The sequence below is a fragment of the Brassica oleracea genome, chromosome C6 (genome assembly GCF_000695525.1).
Source record: "Brassica oleracea var. oleracea cultivar TO1000 chromosome C6, BOL, whole genome shotgun sequence".
NCBI lineage: Eukaryota > Viridiplantae > Streptophyta > Magnoliopsida > Brassicales > Brassicaceae > Brassica > Brassica oleracea.
Window position 1 is genome coordinate 23,497,011 of NC_027753.1, and position 26,308 is coordinate 23,523,318.

Genomic DNA, 26,308 nt, shown 5'->3' on the forward strand with positions numbered 1-26,308 from the left:
TCATTTTTTTCATTGAGATCTATTTTTGTGACAAAAACTTTAAAAAGACTATCCTAGAAAATTTATCTTTTTTAAAAGATCAAAATTATTGACAATCCTAATATTGATACACATATACAACACCAAAGAAGATTAAGATAGTAAAAACCACCAACAATGGATATATGAATTTTAGCACAAAAGAAAACCTTGGATATAGGGATCAGCCTGTGAAAAAATCAAGCAGTATTTTCATTTTTATAGCTTAAAATAAAAGTGTAAATTTTATATACTTGTTTTAAAGTTTGGAAATTTTTTATTTGAAAACATAGAAATGTCTTTTTATCAAAACAAACACAGTTTAAATATTAAATAAATAAATATATTTTAAAATTATTAAATGAATTAAATAATTAGTTAAAGTATAAAAATAGATAAAAAAATTTAGGTATTAAAAAAATTAACAAACTTTAGCTGAAATATTTTTGGGGGAGACCAAAATACTAGTGTTAAATATAATTTGTTAATTTACCCAAAATCGAGTTATAATTTGTTTGTAATTACGAGTCGAAGAATCTCCCAATCTTTCCTGGCCAAGTCTCCAGACTCTCAACTAATCTTCTATCTCTGAATGTCGCGAGAGAGAGAGAGTAAGCTTAAAAATCTTCTCTAATGGAGTCGCTCACATCATCAAACCCTTCCTTCTCTTGTTTCTCAAAAAGCTTATCTCTTTACCCTTCTTCTCCTCTCTCCTTCGTCAAGCTCCCTTCTTCTATCCACAACAACAACAACACCACCATCCCCTTATGCTGCAAACCATCCTCGAACCCGCAACCCGATCGCGGCAATGCAAAGCTCAACCCTTTACGCGTAATCATCCGAACGTTTAAAGGCTTGGTCTCGTCTCAGTCCCGGCAATGGACGGCGCGTTTCCGAGCTTACAGGGACGATACGGCGGCGTTTTCGGAGCACTTCTTCGCCGGAGAAGATTTGAAGCGGAGCGGTGGGTTAGGGATCGCCCTCTTGAGCGTCACGGCTTCCGCCAAGGTGAAGATTAGTCCTTTCGTGGCGACGCTCTCGGCGAATCCGACGTTTGTGTCGGCGGTGTTCGCGTGGTTCTTCGCGCAGACGAGTAAGATGGTTATCAATTTCTTTATTGAGAGGAAGTGGGATTTGAGTTTGCTGTTTGCTTCTGGTGGAATGCCTTCGTCTCACTCGGCGTTGTGTATGGCTTTGACGACCTCTGTTGCGCTTTGTCATGGAGTTGCGGATTCGTTGTTTCCTGTTTGTTTGGGGTTTAGTTTGATTGTGATGTATGATGCTATTGGTGTTAGGCGCCATGCCGGTATGCAAGCTGAGGTAATGAAACCTTATCTGCTTCTTCTTCGTTAAAAGCATTTCAAGTTTTGAGGGTTTGACTGAGTTTGATTGACTTTGGTCTTAGTAAATGCTTTGTCTACTGTAGAAGTTTGACTACGTTGAGGCACATGTATGACTAAGTATAGTTTTTGATGGATTCAACTCAAGGCTCTTTACTTCATATGGTTGGATGTTGACTTTCTGATATAGTGTATTAGGTTCTTCAGTTGTGAATGCCTCATGTAAAAGTTGGGTTACTTGAGGTTATTGAATTGTTGTTCACAATAAAATTTCATCACTTTGATATGGAACTATGGTCATTTAGGCTAAGGTTGATGTGTGTTCTTGGTTGGTGAGTGACCTTTTGTGTTCTGAAGAAAGATTCCAGAGCAGAAGGGTTCTGCATTGTTGAGCACAATAATTTTTTTTCTAGAAATTGTGGACATTTGGCACATGTTGGTGATACTTGTTCTTGGTTTTAGATTCCAGAACAGAAGGGTTTTACATTGTTGAGCACGATAAAATTTTCTAGAAATTGTGGACATTAGTGGCATGTTGATGATAGTTCTTGGTTTTAGAATCATGTGTTGTGTGATCTTGATAGCATTCCCACAGAATGAAGAGTTTTGTAAGAACATTGTACCAAGTGTCAATCTTGTTTATGACTGTTGTCTTTGTTGATCATGTCAGGTTCTGAACTTGATCATAAGGGACTTGTTCGAAGGACATCCCATCAGTCAAAGAAAGCTAAAAGAATTGCTAGGTCACACTCCTTCACAGGTTCTTGCAGGAGCATTAGTTGGTATTGTGATTGCTTGCTATTGTTGCCAAGGCCATCTAGTTTCAGCCTAAGATCTCCTTAACTCATAAGTTCTGCATTAACTTAAAAACTGGGTGCTTCGAGTACGGCTTAGTATCGATTTGGCTAAGATTTGAGGTTGTATCATATGTTGTGTTCATCAATAGAGAAAACTGTTGCTTCTTCTTTATTTTATTGAGTTTTTGTAATCTCTAGAAAATACAATGAGAGAACATTTCATTACATCATTTCAAATAGTTCCTCTCTTCCATGTTTATGATATGCTTTCTACAAAACATTATGTAAAGGATGAAGAAGATCGAGACAACCTAGAAAATAAGGAGTTGCAAGGCCCTTTGGCTGGGCACCTCAGCTACTTTTCTTGTTAAAATCTTTCAGAGCCTGTTTCACACGTTCTCTTCTTCGGCCACTAGGTTTGGTCTTGAGGTTAAAGACACTTTTCATCAACGAGCTTATATCCACAGACCGATCTCCCATGATCTTATCATGGTACATCTTGCTTCCTATCTCACATATCTGTTCCTCCACTTCCTCTAATGGCTCATCTATATTCAACTTCAGTTCTCCTTTCCTAATAACCGTTACACCAAACCCATTGGCCTTGGCTTCTCGAAATGTATCCTGTTTGTATATGTTAAAGAGAAGCAACGTAAGAACTGACAAGAGAAAGGACTACTTAAAGTTTTTGTTCTTTACCTTTGGTGGGCGCGGTACAATGAAAACGTTTCCAGTTCTAAGCATATCCAAATGAGCTTGAATAATGTAACAGAGGTTTTTACAGTCAGCAGCGTTCTCGAAAGCAATTACATGATGCGATTTGGGTTCTAACTCGAGATCTTTTGCCATTTCTAATGTGTAGAACCCAACTTGTTGCTCTCCTTTGTCATCAACCGTGTACAATTCAAGACACTGAAGCACACAAAAAGAAAAAAAAAAAGTTAGGTTTTTAAAGGACTGAGTTTCTTCAAATGTTTAGCAAGAAAAAAACATACCAGTACATGCGGAAGATCCAACCACCATAAATAATCTTCTTCCTTATCTTCTCCATATTCGCGGTATTTGCTCAAAACAGCTTGAGGACCAAACAACTCCATCTCTCTCTTGACCTTGTTGAGTTTCTTTTCCATGAACTTCTTGTTCCTCTCTGGCAGCTTCTCCATTATATCAGCAACGTCTTTGATTTCGTCTTCTGTGATCCATCGGTCCAAGTCTTTCCCCATGTCTCTCATAACAGCTTTCACTTCTGGATCAGTCTCTGCATTGTACAACTCCAAGAACCCCGGTGACCATTTCTTAGTGTGCTGCCAAAACTCTTTTCCTGACTTCTTCCCGGGTTTAACAGATCCGTCACTTCCTTCCACAACAATCTTTGGCTCGCTTGAGGTAGTTTCAGATGAAGAAGTGAGAGTGTTCTCAGAGGAAGCATGAAGAGAGCTCTGTTCTTCCTTTTTCACAGGAGGAGACACAGACGCAGCCTTTCCAGAAAACAATGCCTCTCGCTGTTCATTGTAGTTATTGAGAAACTCAGGGCTCTTCTCAAGCGTAGGAGGAGGCCCTTTCCATCTCGGTATGACTTTCTCTGGTGGATCATACACACTGATTCCATCTGAATGATAAGAGGAAGGGATACAAGTGAGATATGTGAAAAGCTTATATATAAGTGGTTGAGAAGATATAGTCATTACCTACTCCGTAGTCAAGATTCTCAACGTTTGAATGAATCCACTGATGCAGATGAGACAGTTTCTCGTTTTCTTTTTCAACTTTCTTCTCCAAGCCTTGCAAAAACATAGCTTTGTCTTCGGCATCAATTAGGTGAAATGGATCTCTACCAGCCAGCTCATTATCTCGAACATGGAAGACAATGTCTCTTAGCTTTTCGTCCTTCATCCACTCAAGCTCATCGTTATCCTCATTGCGGTAAATTTCTGCAATTTCAGCAATCGTACCTGGCTCCTGAGTTTCTTTCTCTCTTGCAGCCATGTAGTTATCTCTGAAACCAGCTCTCATTTTCTCAGCAATAGGTTCGAGTTCATGGTAGTTTTTCTCCATCCAGTTCTCCTTCAGTGAGGGTTGTTCCTTCTCTATATGTTCAGTACCACCCGAAGAGCTTGTTTCACGCTCTCCTATTTTGTTTGCAAAACTTCCTTGCTTGCCCGGTGCATCTACTGTATCATCAGGTTCTGAAACTTTCTTGTAATCATCTTTGCCTAACGGTTCTGAAGACGTAGACTCAACCGTTGATTTCAAGGTTCCATTGCCTGCATTTTTGTCAGCCAATTTGCGTCTTCTAGCTAGTTTACGCTTTTCATCACTCTGCTTTGAGGAGATTTCATCACTGTCTTGAGCCATCTTCTGAGTAAACTCCTCCTCGCTACTTCTTGTTGAAAGGAACTCTTTAGCCTCTTTCACAGACCGTATGACCCGTGACTTACGACCAGTGCTATTATTCATCATACTCAACTTATCCTTAGAAACATCAGAAGATTGATGGATGATTCCCTCTGTAGGAGCTAGTGGTACCTCATTACTCACCTTTTCTGCGTCAGATGTTGCCATTTCATGATTTGGAAAACCAGAATCTACAATGGCCCCATTCACCACTGGAATAGCCAAACCTGAAAGTTCAGTGTTTTCTTGATCACTTTCAGTCCAAGTCCCCAAGCTTTCATCTTTATCATCATCATCATCATCATCAACTTCACGCATGCTTATACCTTCATCATCCTCCCCCGTTTCTTTGTTCACATCGTGCTTCTCCTTTTCATTAAGTTCAATGCCAGCTTCTATCTCCCTTGCTCGTCTAGCCATTGCTTTGATTTCATGGATCTTATTCTCAAACTCCATAGATTCACCACTCTCAACCTGAGGAGAATCCAAGACATTCAATTTCTTCTCTGAACCTTTTACTTTAGATATACTACTCATAAGCTCCTCACGATCAAACTTAGGCTTCTCAAACGACACCAATGGCTTCTCCTGCAAAACTTCCACGGTACCTTTCTCAATAACTTCCTTCTCCTTCCAAGCTTTCATCTTTCTCCTCATCATCTCCTTCTCCAACTCACTGCACTCATCAACCTCATTACTCTTCCTATACACAAACACCGTCTTCAGCAACCAGAGTCCAATATAACCACACAAAACAGCTCTCCCAATCGCCGGCAACTTAGGAACTAAGTCAAGACGAAGAATAGCGCTTTGGACCGAGCTAACGAACTGAACCTCTTCCTTTTCAGAAGAAGAAGAAACAAACTTGACCAAAGAACTATCCTTACGTATAACATCCTCCCCATTCTCCATTAGTTCAGCTAATTCCTTAGCATACAGAACCTTATCCCTCACTGAATCAACATCCTCAAGAGACGATCTTCTACTCAAGACTTCGTCCTCATCAACATCTACTCTCTCCACGTTCCCATTCGAATCCTGATAGACTCTGAAAATGGGATTGGAACCAATCCCCCAAAACTCTGCTTCCTTCTTGTACCGAGTAACCCAATCTTCAAGCTCATTCAACAAATTCGAATCCGGCAAAATCTTATCTTTCCTACTTAACTCGACGAGAACATCATCACTAGGTTCGAGATTTTGGGTTTCGTTTCGAGTTTTCGTACCTGTGTCAGAAGGAATACGGAAATTCTCATCGCCGATGATCTTCTTCCTCAGCGAGTTGCGTCGTCTCGAGGGCTCTCGGAAACGAGCTGAGACTCGGTGGATTGATGCGCGATGGTAGTGGAATTTGGAGATGGGTAAGTTGAATCGATGATGGGTTCTCTTGTTAATGAGTCTCTTGTTGGAATTGGAGGATAAAGAGGAGAAATTGAAGAAGCCATTTGGGAGAGCAGAGTTTAGAAGAACCTCCATTGATGGGGGGTAAGGGATAATCCCTTTGAAATGAAGATGTAAAAACCCCCAAATGCTGGGTTTAGCAGAGAACAACGAACGAAACGGTGTCGTTTTACACAAAAATCTACTGCCTCCGGAATATGGATAAACTGAATCCTAGAGCCAAAGCCAAACCCAAACCCAAACCCAAACCAAATCCGAATTGGAAAATCTAGATCTTGTCCAAATTAAAAAAAAACTAGATTATGTTCCGCGAAGTTGCGCGGAACTGCGCAAGATTATTTATATTTATAACTGATGTTTTGAAATTAAAATTTTATGATTTGATAATATTTTATAAATTTCTGTTAGCGTATTTTTTAATTTTCGGTTTGGTTCCCTGACGATTGTGGTCGTTTCAAGAAATTTAGTAATAGTTAAGTTAGTAATAACTAAGTTATTTATTAATTTTGGTGTAGTTTGGGTTTAGTTATTTTATTTTTTGGTTTGGTTCAAATAACAGTGATAGGGACCAGATAAAATTTTGAGTTTAACTCGAACGTGTGTATCTGAATATGGATATGAAATTTTGATCCTCATTCAAATTTAGGTAGCTATATTTTTGGTTACATTTATATTTTGTTATTGTTATAAAATATAATACAAAATAAAAATAACAAAATATAACCAAAATAATAGCTATCTAAATTATAATCAAGATAAAAAAAATTAATATTCCTTTTTAGACTCACGCGCTTTAATTGAACTCAGAATTTTATCAGGTTCCTAATATTGTTATTTAAACCAAACCAACAACTAAAATAACTAATTCCAAACAAAACCCAAATTCATAAATAACCGAGCAGTTAGTATATTTCATGAACCGAAAACAAAAAATCATAACTGAACCGGAAAAACCAAAGACTAAAAAATATAATCTATAAACGAACCGTAAACCAAACACCCATACCTAAACATATTAAACATACCTAAACATATTAAAATCTATTAGAGAATAAACAAACATGTAAATAAATTTGTTAGTAAAAATAATCCCCAAAAATCATAATAGATAGATTAGAGCTCAAAATCCAGAGTTAAATAACCTCAAAACGTAGTAGATAGATTAAAGTTCGGGTCATCCAATACCAATCATCATCATGTGTTGTAAAGTATATGATTATAATTCAAGAAACAATAAAGTTCCATTCTTTGACTTTGCTGCCAACTGACTTTCCAGTTTCCAGCTACAAAATATTCTCTCCATTTCATAATATAAGTAGTTTTGGATAAAAACACGAAGATTAAAAAAATTATTATATTTTTAAAAAATATTTTATAATAAATAGGTTAGATATAATTTAACCAATAAAAAATAAATCTATTTAATTTGATTGGTCATACTGTATTCAATAAATGTAAAAGTTACCTAGAAATACGAAAACTAGTTACTTTTTGAAACAAAAACGTATCCCTAAAACTACTTACTATGAAACAGTAGGAGTAATATATAACAAAAAGTGGCATGAGAAGTAAAAGATCAATGATGATGGTGAAAATCAGGATTACATACGCGCATTGAGGTGCATAAATTAACTATTTTTTCACAGATTATTTCTATGGCAAAATCAATTCAGCCTGGCATAGTTTTGACATGTACGCTGCAAAATAGAGAGAGAATTAGCACACTGTGACTGAAGCAAAAGTTGAAAAAGAGTAGCATAAAGAAAAACATATGATTGATTCTTACAGGGTACGTCATCTGCCTATGTTATACTGCTTGGTTCACATAAACTATAAAGTTGTTATCTTTAAAAACGAAAAAAAAAACTCAGAGTTGAGGCCATAGCTCAATCATTTCTAAAGGATCAATCTTTGTCCAGCAAAATAAGAAATAATAATCGAGTCCTTAGAAAACTATATGCATTTTGATGGCAAGTCAATTCTAGATTAGCCCACCAGTTCACACACCCTATTTCAAGGTTTTGTATACCCAGAAACAAAATTGCAGAGATTTTCCGCTTCCCATGATTCAATCTACTTAGTGAAACCCTATAAAGCAAACTGAGAGATTGAAAGTTAGAGCATGAAATCGAGTCGAACAGATCTAATACACTCACATGGCCTTTCGTATGGATGAACCAGACCTTAATTATATCTGAAGATTCATTTCTCTATATGATTAAAAGAAGCAAAACCTCTTGCTTGAGAATGGCTGGTCCACAAATCAATCCACAAACCCTAATTTCACTTTGTTCTTTGTTTTGCGAATCTACCCGTGTGTGATGGTCGGATCATGATGGTGGAACAGAGGAAGAAGATGTAGAAGACGACGACGACGACAAAAGATGGATGACCTTATTAAAATTGGATAGGTTCAAATATTAATCACAAATTAAAGTTAGTTTAATTTAAATATATAGGTCACTATATAATGAAGTGTATTTTTATATTTAATCACAACTTATTGAATTGGTCTAAAACAAATATGCCACGGTACAGTTCTTAATAGATTAGATACTCGAGTGTATCATAGGTTTTGAATATTATATGAATCCAACTCAAACCGAAACAGATATCTTCAAGATTTTGAAAAAGTTAAAAAGGTATAAATATTTGAATTAATCTACAAAATAAACATTTGAAATCTAAATGAACATCTCTATCTCTATACATATAAAGTACGGTTTACTCACTCCCTCCTGGTAAAGCCAACTCAGCGTCTACGTCATAAAGTCAAGCTTTGAAAAGCCGACATGTGTCCTCCTATAACAAAACTATGCGTTTCATTAACTCTGCATTCATTTATATTATGAAAGAGTTTTAAATGGGTTTCGAATGTGATCATGTGTTTTAATTATTTAAAAGCTTGAATTAGGCTCGAATTTAGACATTCTGTAATTTGTAGACACGGTCTCCTATTGGAGACTTCACCATCTCAAAAAGAAATTTCAAACCGGTAAAAAAATCTGAAAACTTAACGTTGTTAGTCTGAATCTAATCGTCACCTTTGACGGGATCACTAACAAGTTTACCACTCCGCACACGGTATCATTGAATGCAAACCCCTTTACTTTCTTTCTCATAATCTTTGACTATAAATAGACATGTCTTATCCCCTGGATTTTAATCAGTACTATCCTCTCAAGCATTAGCTTTTGATAACAGTGATTTTGATTTTGGTTTCTGGGAAATGATTTCACTTTTGGTTTTGTTTGTTAACTTGATTTACGTTTGTTCATGTATAGATTATCCATTTTTTCCTAAGTTTTTGTGTATCGGTGATGATTTAGATGTTGATTTTTTTGTTTATTCTGTTTGTTACGATTTTCATCAATGTAGTTTTCGACCATAGATTTTCTACATGATTATATTTTTAATTCTTCTTTACTATGTGCTTGCGTTCTGTTTTGGGTGATTTGTTGGTCTCATGTTGTTTTTTTGTTACTGAGTCGTACAATTGTTTACATTGTTACCATCCTCCTAGTTTTCTCTTTGTATGTTTAAGATTTTAATTTGTACTTAGCTAATTTATAGAGTTCCTTTTGATGTTGGTTATCGATCGTTTTGGTGATAGTTTCTGTGACCAAGAAGCCCACGAAGTGAGCAGCACGTAGCAAAGAGTTTGCAAATGATCCAAACTAAACCAAACGGCCAAACAAATGCCTTCTTCGTTTTCATTTAATCATTGCCTACTGATTCTTAACTTTCATGTATTCAGTAGTTTCCAAGGATTAAACATTTTGGCTGTCAAAAGACTTTTCATTTGGCTACTGTGAAATTTACTGAAGGTTAGAAGAGTAAATCTTTTGTTTGTTATTGTTTTTTTTTCCATTAAAGTTTCTACCCTAATTCTTTTGTGTGCTGGACTTTTTGTAATCCTTAGAAAATATTTCTGTGAAACTTTCGAAAAAGAACATCCTATGGAACAAATATACTGCTGCTTGCTGTGAATGGCTCATTTCACTTTGAAAGTTCTTTTATAACTTAACCTCTTGATCTTGAAAGGCACAGTAACATAATTGATAGAGGAAGCACCGTAAAGATGGACACAAAAACAAGTTAAGAAAATCTGTGGGAGACAATACTCTAAATCTAATAATTTCATTTCACAATAATGTAGAGGAAGACACTTTATGGTCCTAAGGCTGAAAAGTGCAAAGTTAGCTATGAGAAAAACATGAGAGACTACAACAGATTATCTGGTAAAACATGTGTCAGTTTATAGATTGGTTATTACTTGAATCGTTGACCATATTGAATTGTTGTTACTCTAAGGAGGAAGGTCGAAAGGAAGATGAGGCCATCTACCATTACAGATGTTGAACTACCGCTGTAATCCGCATGCCATGTTCAGGCTGCATGTTTCCTCTTCTACGTGACTCTTGATTTCCTAAGCTTTCGTTCACGTTTTTGCGGTACAATATTTACTCTCCTTATCCAAATGTTCCATGTGTTGCTTTCCAAGTTTAACTTAAAAGCCTCTTCACATATACCTTATTTAATATTGTATTACGGAGAAATTCATTGCAGTAAAATTAGTTAGAGATCCAAAGATTACTTGACAAACAAGTTACTAATCAAATCACTGGAACGTAAGAAAAAAAAAGAACCCAAATCCAACAACATAAGCTACCAAGTCAAAATTGAAGTCCCCCACAATTGACGAACCCAAATAATTGACATCTTAGAAAACTCAATCTTCCTAGATCCAAATTAAAACGATTATATTTTCATGATTATTTTTAAAGATATGGAATATACATGTATATCACTCTCTTCTCATTACTTCATATATCTCTCTATACAAAAGAGAACTATCATATATAGTTGTAAGTTTTTTAAACAAGAAAATATTACAATTTTTAAACATCTGATTTAAGAAAAAAAGCATAAAATATAGAGAGTTTTAAATTTAATTGAATTACTTAGAGACTAATTGGAAACAATGTTATAAATAGTTCTAAGTGTATCGAAACATGTAAACAATTCAACCAATTAAACACTGTAACTAAAATTTAATTAAGTTTTGTTCATTCTTCTCTTCATCTTATATATAATTTTCAATAACAAAAAATGGATACAAAAATTTTTGAATCGCATAAAAGAAAAATATTGAATAATTGAAAATTATATTATATTTGTCTATAGCTTCTTATATATTTTTATAATAGATTATAGAGTTTATATATTAAAATAAACATACTAAATATATAATCAAAATTAAAATTTAAACAAAAAATCCGGACGTAGCCCGGACCGACCTTAGTTTCAAATAAACTGTTAAAATACATGACCGATCCAAATATGAGTTACGATTTTAAATTAAACCGAATTATAAAATTCATCTGAACTCGAAATATTATTAACCAAATCCAAACATCATTCATAGAAGAGAGTAACAGACTATAAAGCTGAACCTGAAAATCCCATGCGAGCATAAACCATTAGACTTCTTAAAATATGATATTACACCAGCTTTTGGGAAGCACTTCAACATTTACATTTTACAGATATACCAGACTGAGTTGTATTGAACCATTTAAACTCTTCATGACATGAGAACAAGCCAGAGAAAACAAAGAAGCTACAACCCAAGTTTACATCATAGATCACAGACAAAGCCCCTAATTACAAACACCTTCAAGAACCATGGTTACAGTCTTACAGAGACAGAGCCACCAAGTAAGAGTTTCAAAAATCAATTATTAAGACAAGTTTGGGATACAAGCTCCTCCTCCACCTTCACCACTTTGCTGCTGCTCTTTCCAGATTCTTCCAGTGACTCGCAGTTTCAGCTCTTTCCTGTCTCCACCCGAGAAGAAGAGAGCCATGTTCCTCTGTATGATTAGCCCATCATGACTGTCTCTAACTTTCCTGTGACTGTCTCTTACGCTTCTCGGTGTTCCTTCCCAAATCAGCTTCCGACCATAACCCCCCACTTCCAAACTGTAATTGTAGTTCCGAGCTTCTGTCTCGTCCCCCATGAAACGTAGAAACGCCATGTAGACTGGAGCCATACCGAGCTGGAATGCCTCAAAGTGGAGACAGAAGTATTGACCAAAGCAGTGAAAGACCTGAAACAAAAACAAAAAAGACAGAAACTTTGATAAGCCTATGGGACGGTTATAGATGATTGTTTAAGTATGAATCATATGTAGTCTTACGGTTAACATCCACGTGGCGTTTTCGACTTCACGAGGATTAGACTTGACATAACGGTGGTTGAAAGTACATCCAGAATGCATATCCACCTTGTGGTCATCCCTCAGATGAGCAACTAAGAAAGGGATATCACCCATGACAGAACACTCGGAACCAGCGTAGGGACAGTTATAAGGCCTGAAGTTACACACAGTCTCGTGTTTGAGCTTACTGTAATAAGGGAATATCTCAGGACAGCCAAGCGACATGTACTTGCACGGTAGCTCAAGGGACTCGGCTACTTTTTCGAGTGCCAAGCAACGGATATCACCGAGCTCTTGTCTACAAGTAGGGCAGCGATTGTGAACCCTGTTCTTACAAGTTGAACATAGAGTATGTCCATTGTGACACTGCAGAGGAATAAATCAAAAAGCTTATAGCTTTGGCAAAGCCCTGAAACCAATCAACAGAGCAAAGATCCAGGAACTGAAAAACAGGGAAAATTCAGACAAGAAGGGATTGAAACAGAGTATCAAACCATAGTGTAAGTGTTTTGTCCGAAAAATTCTCTAAAGTGACAATCAAAAAGCTTGTAGCTTTGGCAAAGCCCTAAAACCAATCTACAGAGCAAAGATCCGGAACTGAAAAGCAGGACAAATTCAGACAACATGAGATTGAAACAGAGTATCAAACCTGTAAGAATTTTTTAAAACCTTTAAATGTTTTGTCCGAATTTTTTCTAAAGAGACAATCAAAAAGCTTATAGCTTTGGCAATGTTTCTCAAGAGAGCACACAAAAAAAAACCCTAAAACCAATCAAGAAAGCAAAGATCCGGGCAACAAAGAGATTGAAACAGACCTGATGAATAGGAGGGTACATAGAATTGGTGCAGACAGGACATTCGAGAAGCTCGTGAACACTGGTGGTGGTCGGAAGAATACCAGAAGCAGCATTCGCGTTGCTGTTATTACTGTGATGCTTCGAAACCGATGCGTAGGAGTGGCGATCTTGATGGATCTCTTCGTCATCTGTGACATCTATGGTTGAAGCACAGTCCATGCTATCCAAATCCATCGAAAAGGTGAAAACTTTATTAATCTCCGATCGAGAGGAAGATCGAATCCGGTGGATTGAAACGCCAACGAATCAGGTCAACCTTCGTGAAGTGTTGATTTCGAAGAAAGAGAGATGCTTTTCTTCATCGAGAGAGAGAGAGAGAGAGAAGGGGAGAGAGTTGCCGTCAAATGAACAGGCAACGCTGATTTGAAATCGTACGGTCAGGATTATTCAGGAAGGGCGACTGTGTTGTATAGAGAGAATGTTCTTTGGGAAACTTTGATTTATATGAGCGGAAATAATCATTTAATAATAACTACGTAAAGCACGGAATAAATATTATATATAAATTACTTTTATGTATTATATGTTTTTTACATATTATGAAATAATAAATATATATTGAATAATTAAAAATTTAGTAACTATTACGTATATAGTTAAATTGGTGCAAATACATAGATAAATTTTATTAATTCATACAAACACTTTTTCCATTTAATATGGTATAAAATTAAGTTTAAATGATATTAACAGAGATATATAGTACATTTTTAATATTAACATATGTTAAAAAATATTTTATACTCATATTATTTTTGATCATTTGTATTTCTTTATAACAAAAATTTTAAATCACTGATAACAATAAAAAATTTGTGGGATGTTTAATAGTTTTAGTAATTTATAATTTAAAAAAAAATTCAATACAAAGTTTAAAATCTAAATATTAAGTTGTCAATATTTTTTCAAAATGTTTATCAAAAAAATTCAAAGCAAATTTCGAAATTAAAATACTTATGTATTTTATATGGTATATAATTTCTTTAAAAAATTTATTAATATACATATATATAATATTTATTAAATGAGACTTCCTACTTATGTAATTTAGTAATCATTTGAATCTTGTTATAACAGAAATTTTAAACATGGATCACAAAAATTTTAATGTGAGTTTTTAACAACTTTAGCCATTTATAGTCGTTTTTAAAAATTTAAAATATAATATATACGAAAAAATCTAAATTTTTATTATATAGTTAATGTGGTTGTTTAATTTATTTTAGTAAGTTAAAATTTTAAAAAATGATAGAGAATAAACTAATTTGTATCAAATCTTTATTATTCAAAATCATTAATTGTCATATATATTTTAGCCACATTAGGTAATTCCGTGATTTTTATTTAAGGAAACAATGAAGAACATTCATTATTAATTTATGGTTAGTTTAATAAAAAGCTTATTAAATATTTATATGGACCAACATATTTTTCTAAAGATTTTAGGAATGATTGTGGTGATGACACGTGGCTACAAAAATATGTTGTAATGCTTCTCTTTTAATATATAAGGGATATCTTCTTACTCAATGATTTATTTTTTTGTGTTTTACTATTTTGATCCGCGCTTTCGAAGTACAGATTTTTTTTTTGGATTATAAACAAAATTTGAGAATCGGTATTTTAGAATTGGCGTACATTATTCTGTTAGAAAGTTATTATATCGAAGAATGACACTTGTTTAAAATTATATAATTTGTGAATTTGTTTATATAAATTTTGTATGTACACTCTTATATAACTCTTTATAGTCTTAGATATTTTACTGGATCCGAAAAACCAAACCAAAATCAACCAAAAAATATAGTTGTGGTTTGGGTTTGGATCTAGGGCAAAATACATTTGATTTTTTCGTCGACTTGCGGTGTATTCAAAGTATATTAAATGTTTTATGTATATTAGGTATATTTGAGTTTTTTTTCAGATATGTATTTGATATTTCGAATGTGTTTTCAGTATTATGAATATTTGTTTTAAGTTTTGGATCCAGATTTCAAATTATAGTTTCGGGTAAAATTCAAATTTTAAAAAATATTTTGGGTACGAAGAAATGTTTTTAGGTATTTTAGGTTCCTCATGACATATTTATCGTAAACTTTGGGTTTTTTGGGAATTTGAATATATTTTTAAGGTATTTATTTGTGTTTTCAGATTTTTTTGGGTTTCAGTATTATTTTTAATTTTTGGGTACTTCGAATATTTTTCGAGTCCTAAAAACCCCAAACCAATTTGGACCGTTACATACCCAAAATTTATAGGTATTTTGTAGGTATTTGAATTATGGACCTTGATCCCAAAGAAATCGACCCGAATCCGAACCATAAAATTTTAAATACCTAAATGGTTAGGATCCGAAAAACTTAGAACGAAAAGAACCGATCCGTACCCAACCAGAAGATCCGATGCCCATACCTACTCTCTCACATTATATTTTGTGTGCATTTTATAAGAGTTACATTTGTTGAACTTCTGGGACTCAAGATTTACTTGGTTGATTTTGCATAATTTAGAGTATAGATTTGTAATTTTTTTAAATAATTTTTAATCTTATATTAAATAACAAATTTTATTTTAAACTATTAAAAAAAATAATTTAAAGTAAGATATATATTTTATATTTTTACATATGGTTTGTTAAAGTGTTTGTATTAAATTTGATTTTGTAAGTAACTATATAGATGTTTAGAAAAGAGTGCAATAAAGTATATAAACTATATTGTATGTTTAGAAAAGAGTATAATAAAGTATAAAAACTATATTGTGTATATCATTGTCGTGTGATATTGTCTAATAAATAAAAGTTTATTTGTTGTATAACTTTGTCATGTTCAATTATAGCTTTGTCATGTTCAAAAAGATGTGGTGTAATAAATTATTGTTAGAGAAATTTTAGCTTACATATTATTAGTCAAATATTATGGCAAGACCAAATAAATTGCTAGTTAACGAAAGTGTCCAACAACATAAGTAAAATTTTTAAGACTCCTTCTCTATGGATTAAAATAGTTTTAATTAAAAATTACTCCATAATAAAAGGGCCATGGTCCAGTGAAGATGGGGGCCAAACATGTACATGGTGGACATGATTGCATATTATGATGAGTTTTTCAGTCTGCATTCAATAAGATTTGTGGTCTTTTAGTTCTCAATACAAAGCTACTCAAAACCAACGTAAATAGATGATTTGTAGGAACCTCTGATCCAGTAAGATAAACAGAATTGTCGAATGATAATAGAATCGATGTAATAGTTATATAATAATTTGTAATAAAATAAAAAAATAATGTTACAAACGTCAAGCAGCCACCAAATAAACTCCAAAGCAACATGATAAAACGTTACTCATCTTTATTTTAACTTTAGTAAAAACTTTAAAGAAATAGATCAAGTTAAATAACTTTTAGACGTTAAGAAAATGAAATCGAGAGACAAGAATCTAATGGAATGTTGCTTGGGTTGAAAGCCACTTAAGAGACTGGTGATAATGTAAAAAGAACATTTTACTCTTCTTCATCTCAAGCAAACTCGCATTTTCTTTTAAAGAATGAACGAAAGTTATTCCAATAAAATAATTGGTCTCATGATGATAGTGATCATCTTTAAAGACACAACACGTAAAGGAGAAAAAGCAAACAACAACGATCCAGCTTTCATGATCTGTCATTACTTTTTAACAGAACATGTCGTTGTACTTCATGTTGGGACCTTGTCTGAGAAAAGAAAAAGCTCCAGAGAATCTAAGATCTGACATAAGAACTGTTTCTACACAAGTTTTGCCTCAGTAACACAGAGATCAATCATTATACAATCTGATTATTCATGCATATAAGAATCAAATTTATGGCCTTTCAGGATCCGAGAATGACTACTAACCTAGGAAGGTTTTAGTTTATTTGTTACCACTGGTTAGCCGATGTTTCCCGGTACTTCTCATCATCATTGCCCTGAGGCAACTGCTTCGGTTTAGTACCTTTTGCCCGGTTACTTAACAGTCTCTCTGATATTCTATCTTTAGCCGTTGTTGTCTTCTTACGCCGTGCCAAGGAAAAGGTTTGCTTCTTGTTTTTCCTTTCAGCAAAAACTCTATCAAACTCTTCGTCGATGACAGCTGATTTAGAAGTTGAGGCTAGAGCAGCATCACGCAGAACTGAAAAGTTATGTTCCTTAACCTTAGCATGCTTTGCTCGCTTTGCTATTTTCCTCAACTCTTCTCTGTCTTTCTCCCTGATATTCTTCAGAGCTTGTTTCGCTATTTGCCTAGCTAACTGATTAGGATCAGAATCTGAAGTTGTTTCATCCATAGAAACATCCTCCTGGTTGATCCCTGGACTCGAAGAGGTTTGGTTTTGACTCTCATCTATGATTATGGGGTTTCCTTCATCATCCCGAGGTACAATGGGTCCATGAAACGGGCAGGCTCGTAGGTCTCTTCTCTGACAAAGACCACCTTTCTTCAGAGGAGCATGGCATGGAGGTATCTCTGTTCTCTCTTCTCTATAGACAGTTGCCTGAAGATTCAGTGCTGCTATTTTATCTGCTGGAATTACAGCGTCTTGATCCACCCTGCCCCAGTGGCTCTCTACCTCTAAGCCTCGGTGGTTAGCTCGAACTTCCGTAGTTGAGTCCCAATTACTCAGCTGTGCTCCCCAACTCATCACCGGTGCTTCAGAAATTAGCTTATCCCTAAGAGGATCACCACTTCTTCTAACCTTTTTAGTACTCGACGCCTTGTTGGAGATAGATTCTAGTGTAGACCTATTTGCTTCACTTGATGATTGTAAGGACGAACCCTCACCGTTTTGAACTCTCGGCAAAGGAGCCACCTTTTTGACTGGATCAGATCCAACCTTACCATCATCTTCCTCCCAGATATCTTCTTCTTCATCTTCTTCTTTCTCTGGAATGTCAATCATTCTCGAGATTATAAAACCAGCTTGCTCACATTTCTTCTCAGTTGCTAATATGCTATTCCTAATATCAATCAACTCTTTCAACATGGAATCTCTGGTCCTGTTATCATTTACATCAACCCTGATGAGAAGTGAGATCCCATCTTGAACCGAGACCAAATGCTTTTTCATCAGAAGCTTGCCCTGTTCCCTCAACACATCGAACACCACTCTGTTTTCACTAGTTTCCTCAACCTTATCAGACTGCTTCAGCGAATCCATACGAATCTGCCTCAGATGAGAACACCGAATCTCCTCGTAATCTTCCTCATCTAAAATCGCAAGTGGAACACCATCATCCCCTCTCCACTGAACAATCTCCAGACCCTCCTTGATCTCCTTTATCGTCTCCTCAATCTCACCCTTCAAGACTCCAAACCCATCCCTCAAAGACTCAAACTTGCTTCTCAAAATCTCCTTCGTCCTCTCCTCTCTCTCAAGCCTCTCTCTTTGTCTCCGTGCAGCGGTTGCCTGCAGATCAGGGAACTTGAGCTTGAGGGTGTTCTTAAGGTAATCGAAACCAAGCCTAATCTCCTTGTAGTGTAACCCAAATGACAAATTCCACTTCTCCAAGAACTCAATAGCCTTTGTACGCAAAGTGGTGGCGACAGCGGGTGGCGCAGGAAGAGGCAGGCTGTTTCTAAACCCAACGCTTAAACTCAAGAGCTGATCAAACTTCTCGACAATTAGTGTTCTGAATAGCTTTGATCTCATGAATAGCTCGTCGATGATGAGAAGCGTCAATAATCGAACCTACCCAAGATAAACTCTTATCAACATGAATGTGAAGAAAAGTTCCAATCTTTTGAAGCAATTGGTCAATTTCAAACAAGCCCAGAATGTAAGGAATCAAAACCTGAGAGTGGTTATGTTTCATGAGCTCCATTAGGGTTTTGGCACCGAGTCGGACCTCCGAATCGGAATAGCGAAGAGTTGATTTGATCGCCTTGAGGAGCCTCGGGTCAACCTCTTGCGCAGACGATTTGGTAGCTTTCTCTATCAACCCGATAACTTTTCCTCCGCCGTCATCTCTCCCTTCCATCGCCGGTGATCGGGAATTCAGAAATCTCCTTTCTCTCGTTTCCAAATTGGGCGGAAGAGAATTAAAAACCTAAAGATGAATTTTCTGATTTGTGTTGGTTTAATATATGTTTACACTGTGCGAGTCGGTTTACTTGGTTGACGTATTGACATATTTGCACCTCATTTCGCATTTGTTGGTTTACTTTCCCCGGTTTCTCATTGTTGATTTAGTTTATCTGTTTCTACTGGGATGGTCGGTTTACTTGGTTCCCCTCAATCATTGAAATGACGTAGTTGCCCCTGTATTGAAAAACTCCGTGCATCAGTCTTTATGGGTATTCATGTAATTAGCTAAGAGATCGTTTATATAGTTAGTCAGTTACAGATGTTCCCACCAAAATCATCACTCAACCCAGTCGAGAGAAAACGAAAAACAGAGAGACTATCGTTGACGATGATGATGATGATCACGACGCAATACGCTTTCGGGATTCTCTTGATCTTTTCCATGGCTTCATCCTCCACGATTCCATCTCTAGGAGGTAAAAATCCGGTGATTCTGTTATGATTTCCCGAGAAAACTGAATCAAACAAGGATCAAGTTCCATGTTCATCCTCTTTCTCTCGTTTTCCTTCACTTTCTCGCTTGTTTTCCAGGTCCAGGAATCGGAACCAACTACGGACGATACAGCTCAAATCTCGGAGGTAATATTTACATTCTGTTACGAATCCCGATAAAATTGATAGATAGTTCTTCTACCCAACTTTTACGCTTGTTTCTTGATCGCTTTCTTCTTTCTCGCTTCTTTAATCCTGTTCCAGAGATCGGAATCAACTACGGCCGTTACGGCTCAAACCTTCCACCACCAGAAGCACTACCATCACTCGTAACCTCTCTCTCCATCAAACACGTCAAAACCTTCGACATGGATCCAAGAATCACCACCTCCTTCGCCAACACTGGCATCTCCCTCTCCCTCTGCATCCCCAACGACAAGATCCCGATCCTCTCCACCAACCTCTCCGAAGCTGACTCCATCATCAGAACCTTCATCTTACCTTACCACAAAACCACCATCATCACCTCAATCTCCGTCGGCAACGAAGTCTCGCTCCTCCCTCAGTTCACCCCACACTTAGTCTCCGCTGTAGTCAACGTTCACCGAGCAATCAAACGGTACCGATTGCACAAGAAGATCAAAGTGACAACCACACACTCCTTAGCGATCCTCTCGCGGCGTTTCCCTCCGTCGACGGCTAGGTTCCATAACTCGATCGGCGAATCGGTGTTGAAGCCGCTCGTTAGGTTTCTGCAGAGGACGAAGTCTCCTCTCATGGTGAATGTCTACCCTTACTTGGCGTACAAGCAGTCGTTCCCTTCGATTCCGTTAGATTTCGCTTTGTTTCAGCCGGTGAACGGATCTAAGCGGCGGATGTATAGAGATCCGTACAGTGGAGTTGCGTACACTAACCTGTTCGATATAATGATGGATTCGGTGGACTCTGCTGTGAAGGCTCTGGGGTTACCGAAGATTCCGGTGGTTGTGTCGGAGATCGGTTGGCCGTCGAGTGGTGATCCCGGCGAAGTGGCGGCGAGTTTGGAGAACGCTAGGGTTTTTAATCAGCGGTTGGTTGAGCATTTGAGGAGAGGGGAGAAGAAGGTTACTGTGTATATCTTTGCTCTGTTTGATGAAGATCAGAAGACTGGTGCCACCGTGGAGAAGCATTGGGGGTTGCTGTATGGTAACGGATCGAGGAAGTATGATCTGAATATCTCGCCGCCGGTTTGAAGTTTGAGCGTCGCGAAGGAGAAAGAAGATTGTTTTGTATATGGGCCTTTATTTTTTATGGGCCGTTGATCGACATATTAGCTAACCGGGTCTTTTGTAAACCATAAATAGATATAAAATTTTGGAAATAAATAAATAAATGGAGTTGTTTGAGTGTTTGGACTTTGGACTCGTTTTTTTTTTTTTGACCTTTTATGTCACGTTCAAATATGACATAGATTCGATTGTACTTTGAGTCATTTTCTTTATATCTAACAAGACATTTGTCCCTGGATAGATCTGAAATGCAAATTGTCATCTTGTTACGGAAAGTTGTCGTCCATTATATTCAAAATTATGTAACAATTCGATATTAATAATATTCATGAAAAAAAAATTAGAAGCGCAAGTGCAAGTGATCGTATCTCCACTATAAGTGCAAGTAAAGTGAGAAGAGATATTTGCGGAGGAAACAGTGGAAAGGGGTGAGTAGTGGGTATATAATACTGGTGGCTCATTCGGTGGCTGCATTATTCTGACCATATATGGATCCATGTGCAGCACTTTGTCTCTGGATCGTCATGTAGGATGTTTTTTTCAATTTCATTCCTGATTATTAATCATTATAATTGATTTCTTCTTTATGACGAAATTGTTTTTTTGAATCAAGAAATTGTTTTGTTTCGGTTGCCAAAATATACAATGCTTCTAAATACACATAAGACCAAGAACTGTCCCATCTCTACACTCTCTCACTCACATGGAGAGAAAACAACAAGAGTCTTTGTCCACCCTGTATTAGCGATACATGTCGTTTACGATGCATATCTATGTATACATTCATATAAAAATATTGAGATGCACCAGACTCAAACTATATATGTATTGCATTTGAGTACCAAACAAAAAGGATGAATCACGAAAAAAATTGATGAATAGCTAGTAGTTATTCAAGTTGTTCAAAAAAAAAAAAAAGCTCGTAGTTATTCAAATAGTTCGTCTAGTACTTGGAAAGCAAGATTGTGAAGAAGATTCACGTGAACTTAATTATTTGTAACAAAACCTATTATGAAATTAGGTAAGTTGGATGTATTAAGAATTCGGGTGAGCTAGTCTAGTGGATGACAATTGAGGTAAGCTTCTAAATTTTGGTGCATATAACTTTTATAAAGACTCTACATGTTTTTGGATTAAATACTAAGTGTGTCAATTTATGACCAAGTGCTCTCTAGAGTTAGTTGAAGAAATTTCAAGAGTTTTAGTTTGTCAAAAGATGTACTACAACACTTTGATGGTAATAAAAGAAATTTCAAAGCGAACATTTAGGATTTACTTCTCTTTGATATTTAACGTAAAGCATACTTTTAAAGTCAAGTCACTGAATGGTTAATTTCTCCTCCACTCAGTGTCACAGATTCAGTTCAAAAATGATCCATGATGATATCATCATGATATCATCATTCATGATTGGTTAATAAGTAATGAGTGGTATGATGAATAGATGATGTCATGATGATGACAAATATGGATAAATTTCTTATTTTTAAATTGTTCTTTGGGAATAATATATCAGTCAAGTCAGACACAAAAACCTAACATGCGCCAGACATAAACCCGACCCGTGACCCGACTAAGTCGTAAGCGACACGGAAACCTTGTTGCTGTATGTTCCCAATTATCGACAAACTCCCCATTGTGCTGGCGAACGCAAAACAGAACCGTCCTTGAGTGTTCACCGGAATAAGATAATTACTTGCCGGAAGCGAAACATCTCCTCCGCTGAAATGAAACACCACCGTCGGAACTTTCACCGTCGTCATACCAGAAAGATCGAAACACGTGTCGAACAGAGAATACGACGGAGCACGTTTCAACCTCGTCGCTCCGAGAAGAAACGCATCTCTGAACGCCACATAAGCCGGTCGAGTCAGCCGAGTAACCGAAGTACCGGAATCTATAATCACTCCGCCGTCTCCGGTGGGGTCAAGCTTAAACTGCGACTCCGAAACGCCGCGAACGCGCGAACCACCAACGCTGATCCCAAGAAGCTGAAGATAATAGAACGTGTCGAGCTTCGGATTCGTCAATAACGTCGTGAAGACGGAGGTCTCTCGAACGGCGTCGTTTCCGAAGACGATAGTCGACGGAGGTTTGGAAGCGGAACCGGAACTCGTCCGGTCGACGAAACAGTAAGAGAATTTAGCGTTATAACGGTTTTTCGTCTGTGAGGGAAACGATAACCCTCCGCGGCCCAGGCCCAACAGCCCAGCCGCACCGACGAACAAGCCTTCGTTATCGTGACCGCATCCTAAGGCCACGTGATCCACACGTGCGCCGTGAAACGTCAGCGTCTCGGTGGAGAAATCTCCCATGGTAAACGACCCGTCACCGTAGGAGACTTGATAGAGACATGTCTTGCTTCCACGGTTGACACACTCCGACGACGACTCGTCTAGTCTCCGACAAAGACTAGAACCACACGGGACAGTTGCAAAAGTCGTTGACTTTGCCGGGTTGAACATCGGGTCGGACTGATTGTAACATACTTTGCATGGAGAGCATTGTAGCCAAACGACGTCGCTTCCTGTGTCGAGGACCATGTAAACGTTAGTCGCCGGAGTTCCAACGCCTAGCCTCATGAAATATTCTCCGCTTCCTTGTGAAAGACCGGAGATAACAGCGCCGCTAAACCCACCGGGTGAGCGTGGAGTTCTTTTGGTAACATTCTTGCCGGTAGAGACGGCGGCGAGGGTGGTCAGGGACTTGACGCGCAGAGAGTCTCTTCGAAGACGGAGGTTGAAGAGCTCTAATGGAGATGCGTCGGAGAAGGAAGAGAGAGCATCGACGTGTGATAGATGAACGGTGAGTGAAGTTATGGAGTCGAATACAGTACTGGTCAAGGATCCGGGTTCGGGAGATGAAAAGATTTGGGAAGAAGGGAGAGTGTTGACGATGAGTGTGTTGTATTGGAAGGAAGAAGAGACGGAGGAGAAAGATGAAAAGAGAACAGCCGCCGTGAAGATGACGGTTTTTGGAACGTTTTGCCCCATCGTGAATAAAAAGAGCAAGGTTATAATGCCAAGTGTGACTTCAAACGTAGAAGATAGATGCAAATATATATATAGGCAAATGATACTCCTTTACTTTAATTATTGACCCACTTTCTCTTTTTTTATTCTTTGATTTTTTTGTGGACCAACTTCTTTCTCTTTTTAACGGTTGAGGTCACATACACTAACATGTTCAACATAATGTTGGATCTGGAAGACTCCACCGTGAAATCTCCCGGATCACCGAAGATTCCGGTAATTGTATCTGATATTGGATAGAGTCTCCACCGTGAAAGGAGTGAGTAGTGGGTATGAAGCTGGTGGCTCCTTCAGTGGCTGCATTATTCTTACCATATGGGTCAATGTGCCGCACTTTGTCTGTTATCGCCACCCTACCATCGACGATGTTTTTCTTTTCTTTTCTGATTATTAATCATTTCTTACTTACTAGTTAATTATTTTGTTTCAGTTGCCAAAATAAACATTGCTTCTTCATACACACAATACCAAGTACGTCTAAAGTCTACACTCTCTCTCACTCACATGGAGAGAAAGCAACAAAACTGTAGGTTCACCATCTATTAACTGTTTGAACCGAGAACTGTCAACAAACTAGTGAATAAACGAGACAAGGACTCGTCGGTGAGGTTAGGAGAAGTCTTCATGCTGAGCTTGAACTTGATGAAGACGAGTCGGAGAGAATAAGAAGAACGTGTTTAATGATCAAGCTGGACCCGGTGAAGGGTTGCCTACGTACCCCGAAAGGGGATCAAGCCAATCATAGTTCTACAACAAAGGATCACAAATGCTTAGGTGAAAGCATGTGGAAAGGTGTTTCTCTCTCTAGAAGTAGAGAGAGATGGATGAGAGACCAAAAGAGAGTCCAAGAGAGCCAAGACCCCTTTCAAAGGAGGTTGACTCCTTATTTATAGAAAGAAGAGGTCTAGGGTTTCCTAGGGACCCCCTTTCAAATGGGCTGAGCCCATTATCTTATAGGCCTTGTTGGAGACAAAGTCCATGTCCAACAGTAAGCCCCCCAGTTCGTTGAGAGAGATGGAGTTGATCTCAATGAATTTTACGAAGAGGGTTTATAAGAAAATGGACTCAGCGCTGAGTCGACACGTCAACTCCGCGAGGAGGGAGATATGAGCGACTGCGAGAGATCGATCTGCACCGAGTCGAGTGACCGCGAAAGAGATATGAGCGACTGCGAGAGATCAATCTGCGCCGAATAACCGCAAGAGTGCGAGTCGACTGTTTTCGAGATGATTCATCGTGAAGCCATGATGGATACAGCAAATATGGATACGCCTCAGCGAGACCTTGTTGCTGAGTCGACACGTCAACTCCGCGAGGAGAGAGAGATCTGAGCGACTGCGAGAGATCGATATGCGCTGAGTAACCGCGTGAGATCGAGTCGAGCGACTGCGAGAGAACGACGCAGACAATTATCATGAATGGGCCGTCATGGTTAGGTTGTCATAGATGAAGTGTCATAGACGGACCTTCTTGGGCGAGCTGTCATCGACATACTTCTGATTCCGATCAGACTTCTTACTCTGGGATGATTGCACGAACGATATGTGAGGACAGTGTTCTGAACCATCGGAGCAAGTTGCCATGGATGAAGTGTCAATCGACACACTGCCAAAGACAAGTCATCGTAGACATCATCATGAACGTACCGCCATGAGCGAACCATCACAATCAAATCGCCACGGGTGGACGTGTCTTTGCACAATCAAATCGTCACGGGTGGATGTGTCTTCTCACAATCAAATCATCACAGGTGGACGTGTCTTCGCGGTATCACGTCACGCTCGAGACGTGCGAGCAATCTGAGTGACTGCGAGAGAGCGATCCGAGCCGAGTGACTTCAAGAGAGCGCTCTGCGCCAGTGACGACAGAACGGTCGAGTGACGACAAAACGGTTGAGTGACGACTCGTCGGTCGAGTTAGGACTCGTCGGTCGAGTGACGACTCGTCGAGTGAGTGATGACTCGTCGGTCAAATGACGAGAGAACGGTCGAGTGATGACAAACGGTCGAGTGACGACTCGTCGGTCGAGTGACAACTCATCAATCGAGTGAAGACTCGTCGGTCGAGTGACGAATCGTCGGTCGAGTGACGACAAAACGGTGGAGTGACGACAAAACGGTCGAGTGACGACTCGTCGATCGGGTGACGACAGAACGACACGTCAACTCCGCGAAACGGTCGAGTGACGACTCGTCGGTCGAGTGACGACTCGTCGATCGGGTGACGACAGAACGACACGTCAACTCCGCGAGGAGAGAGAGATCTGAGCGACTGTGAGAGATCGTTCTGCGCTGAGTAAGGAGAGCGAGCGAGTGACAGCGAGAGATCGGGCCAAGTGACTGCGCGAGAACGATCTGCGCCGAGTGACCGTGAGAGATCGAGTCGAGTGACCGCGAGAGCGCGAGCCAACTGTTTTCGAGACGATTCATCGTGAAGCCATGATGGAT

The 26,308-nt window shown here is 38.0% G+C and overlaps 6 protein-coding genes across 6 annotated transcripts; 2 read left to right on the top strand and 4 right to left on the bottom strand.

The window, feature by feature from the left end:
• The first annotated feature begins 540 nt into the window (after positions 1–540).
• On the top strand, positions 541–2,394 carry LOC106297188. The gene is made up of 2 exons (XM_013733471.1): positions 541–1,338; positions 2,029–2,394. Exons 1-2 carry the CDS (start codon positions 652–654, stop codon positions 2,188–2,190), a joined length of 849 nt encoding a protein of 282 aa, XP_013588925.1. The 5' UTR covers positions 541–651; the 3' UTR covers positions 2,191–2,394.
• Positions 2,304–6,109, bottom strand: LOC106297179. Its single transcript, XM_013733456.1, has 4 exons — positions 3,844–6,109; positions 3,151–3,764; positions 2,855–3,067; positions 2,304–2,779 (listed from the first exon to the last, which is right to left on the bottom strand). Exons 1-4 carry the CDS (start codon positions 6,023–6,025, stop codon positions 2,507–2,509), a joined length of 3,282 nt encoding a protein of 1,093 aa, XP_013588910.1. The 5' UTR covers positions 6,026–6,109; the 3' UTR covers positions 2,304–2,506.
• A 5,309-nt stretch (positions 6,110–11,418) lies between these two features.
• LOC106296323 (E3 ubiquitin-protein ligase SINAT3) lies at positions 11,419–13,438 on the bottom strand. The gene is made up of 3 exons (XM_013732427.1): positions 12,990–13,438; positions 12,154–12,540; positions 11,419–12,063 (listed from the first exon to the last, which is right to left on the bottom strand). Exons 1-3 carry the CDS (start codon positions 13,203–13,205, stop codon positions 11,695–11,697), a joined length of 972 nt encoding a protein of 323 aa, XP_013587881.1. The 5' UTR covers positions 13,206–13,438; the 3' UTR covers positions 11,419–11,694.
• Positions 13,439–16,746: 3,308 nt separating this feature from the next.
• On the bottom strand, positions 16,747–19,110 carry LOC106296245 (UV-stimulated scaffold protein A homolog). The gene is made up of 2 exons (XM_013732330.1): positions 18,837–19,110; positions 16,747–18,733 (listed from the first exon to the last, which is right to left on the bottom strand). Exons 1-2 carry the CDS (start codon positions 19,020–19,022, stop codon positions 16,928–16,930), a joined length of 1,992 nt encoding a protein of 663 aa, XP_013587784.1. The 5' UTR covers positions 19,023–19,110; the 3' UTR covers positions 16,747–16,927.
• Positions 19,111–19,328: 218 nt separating this feature from the next.
• On the top strand, positions 19,329–20,924 carry LOC106299329 (glucan endo-1,3-beta-glucosidase 12). Its single transcript, XM_013735438.1, has 3 exons — positions 19,329–19,545; positions 19,661–19,708; positions 19,826–20,924. Exons 1-3 carry the CDS (start codon positions 19,389–19,391, stop codon positions 20,791–20,793), a joined length of 1,173 nt encoding a protein of 390 aa, XP_013590892.1. The 5' UTR covers positions 19,329–19,388; the 3' UTR covers positions 20,794–20,924.
• A 1,346-nt stretch (positions 20,925–22,270) lies between these two features.
• Positions 22,271–23,888, bottom strand: LOC106296298 (protein ASPARTIC PROTEASE IN GUARD CELL 1). Its single transcript, XM_013732401.1, has one exon. The coding sequence runs from the start codon at positions 23,820–23,822 to the stop codon at positions 22,365–22,367; it is 1,458 nt and encodes a 485-aa protein (XP_013587855.1). The 5' UTR covers positions 23,823–23,888; the 3' UTR covers positions 22,271–22,364.
• Between the last annotated feature and the right edge of the window lie 2,420 nt (positions 23,889–26,308).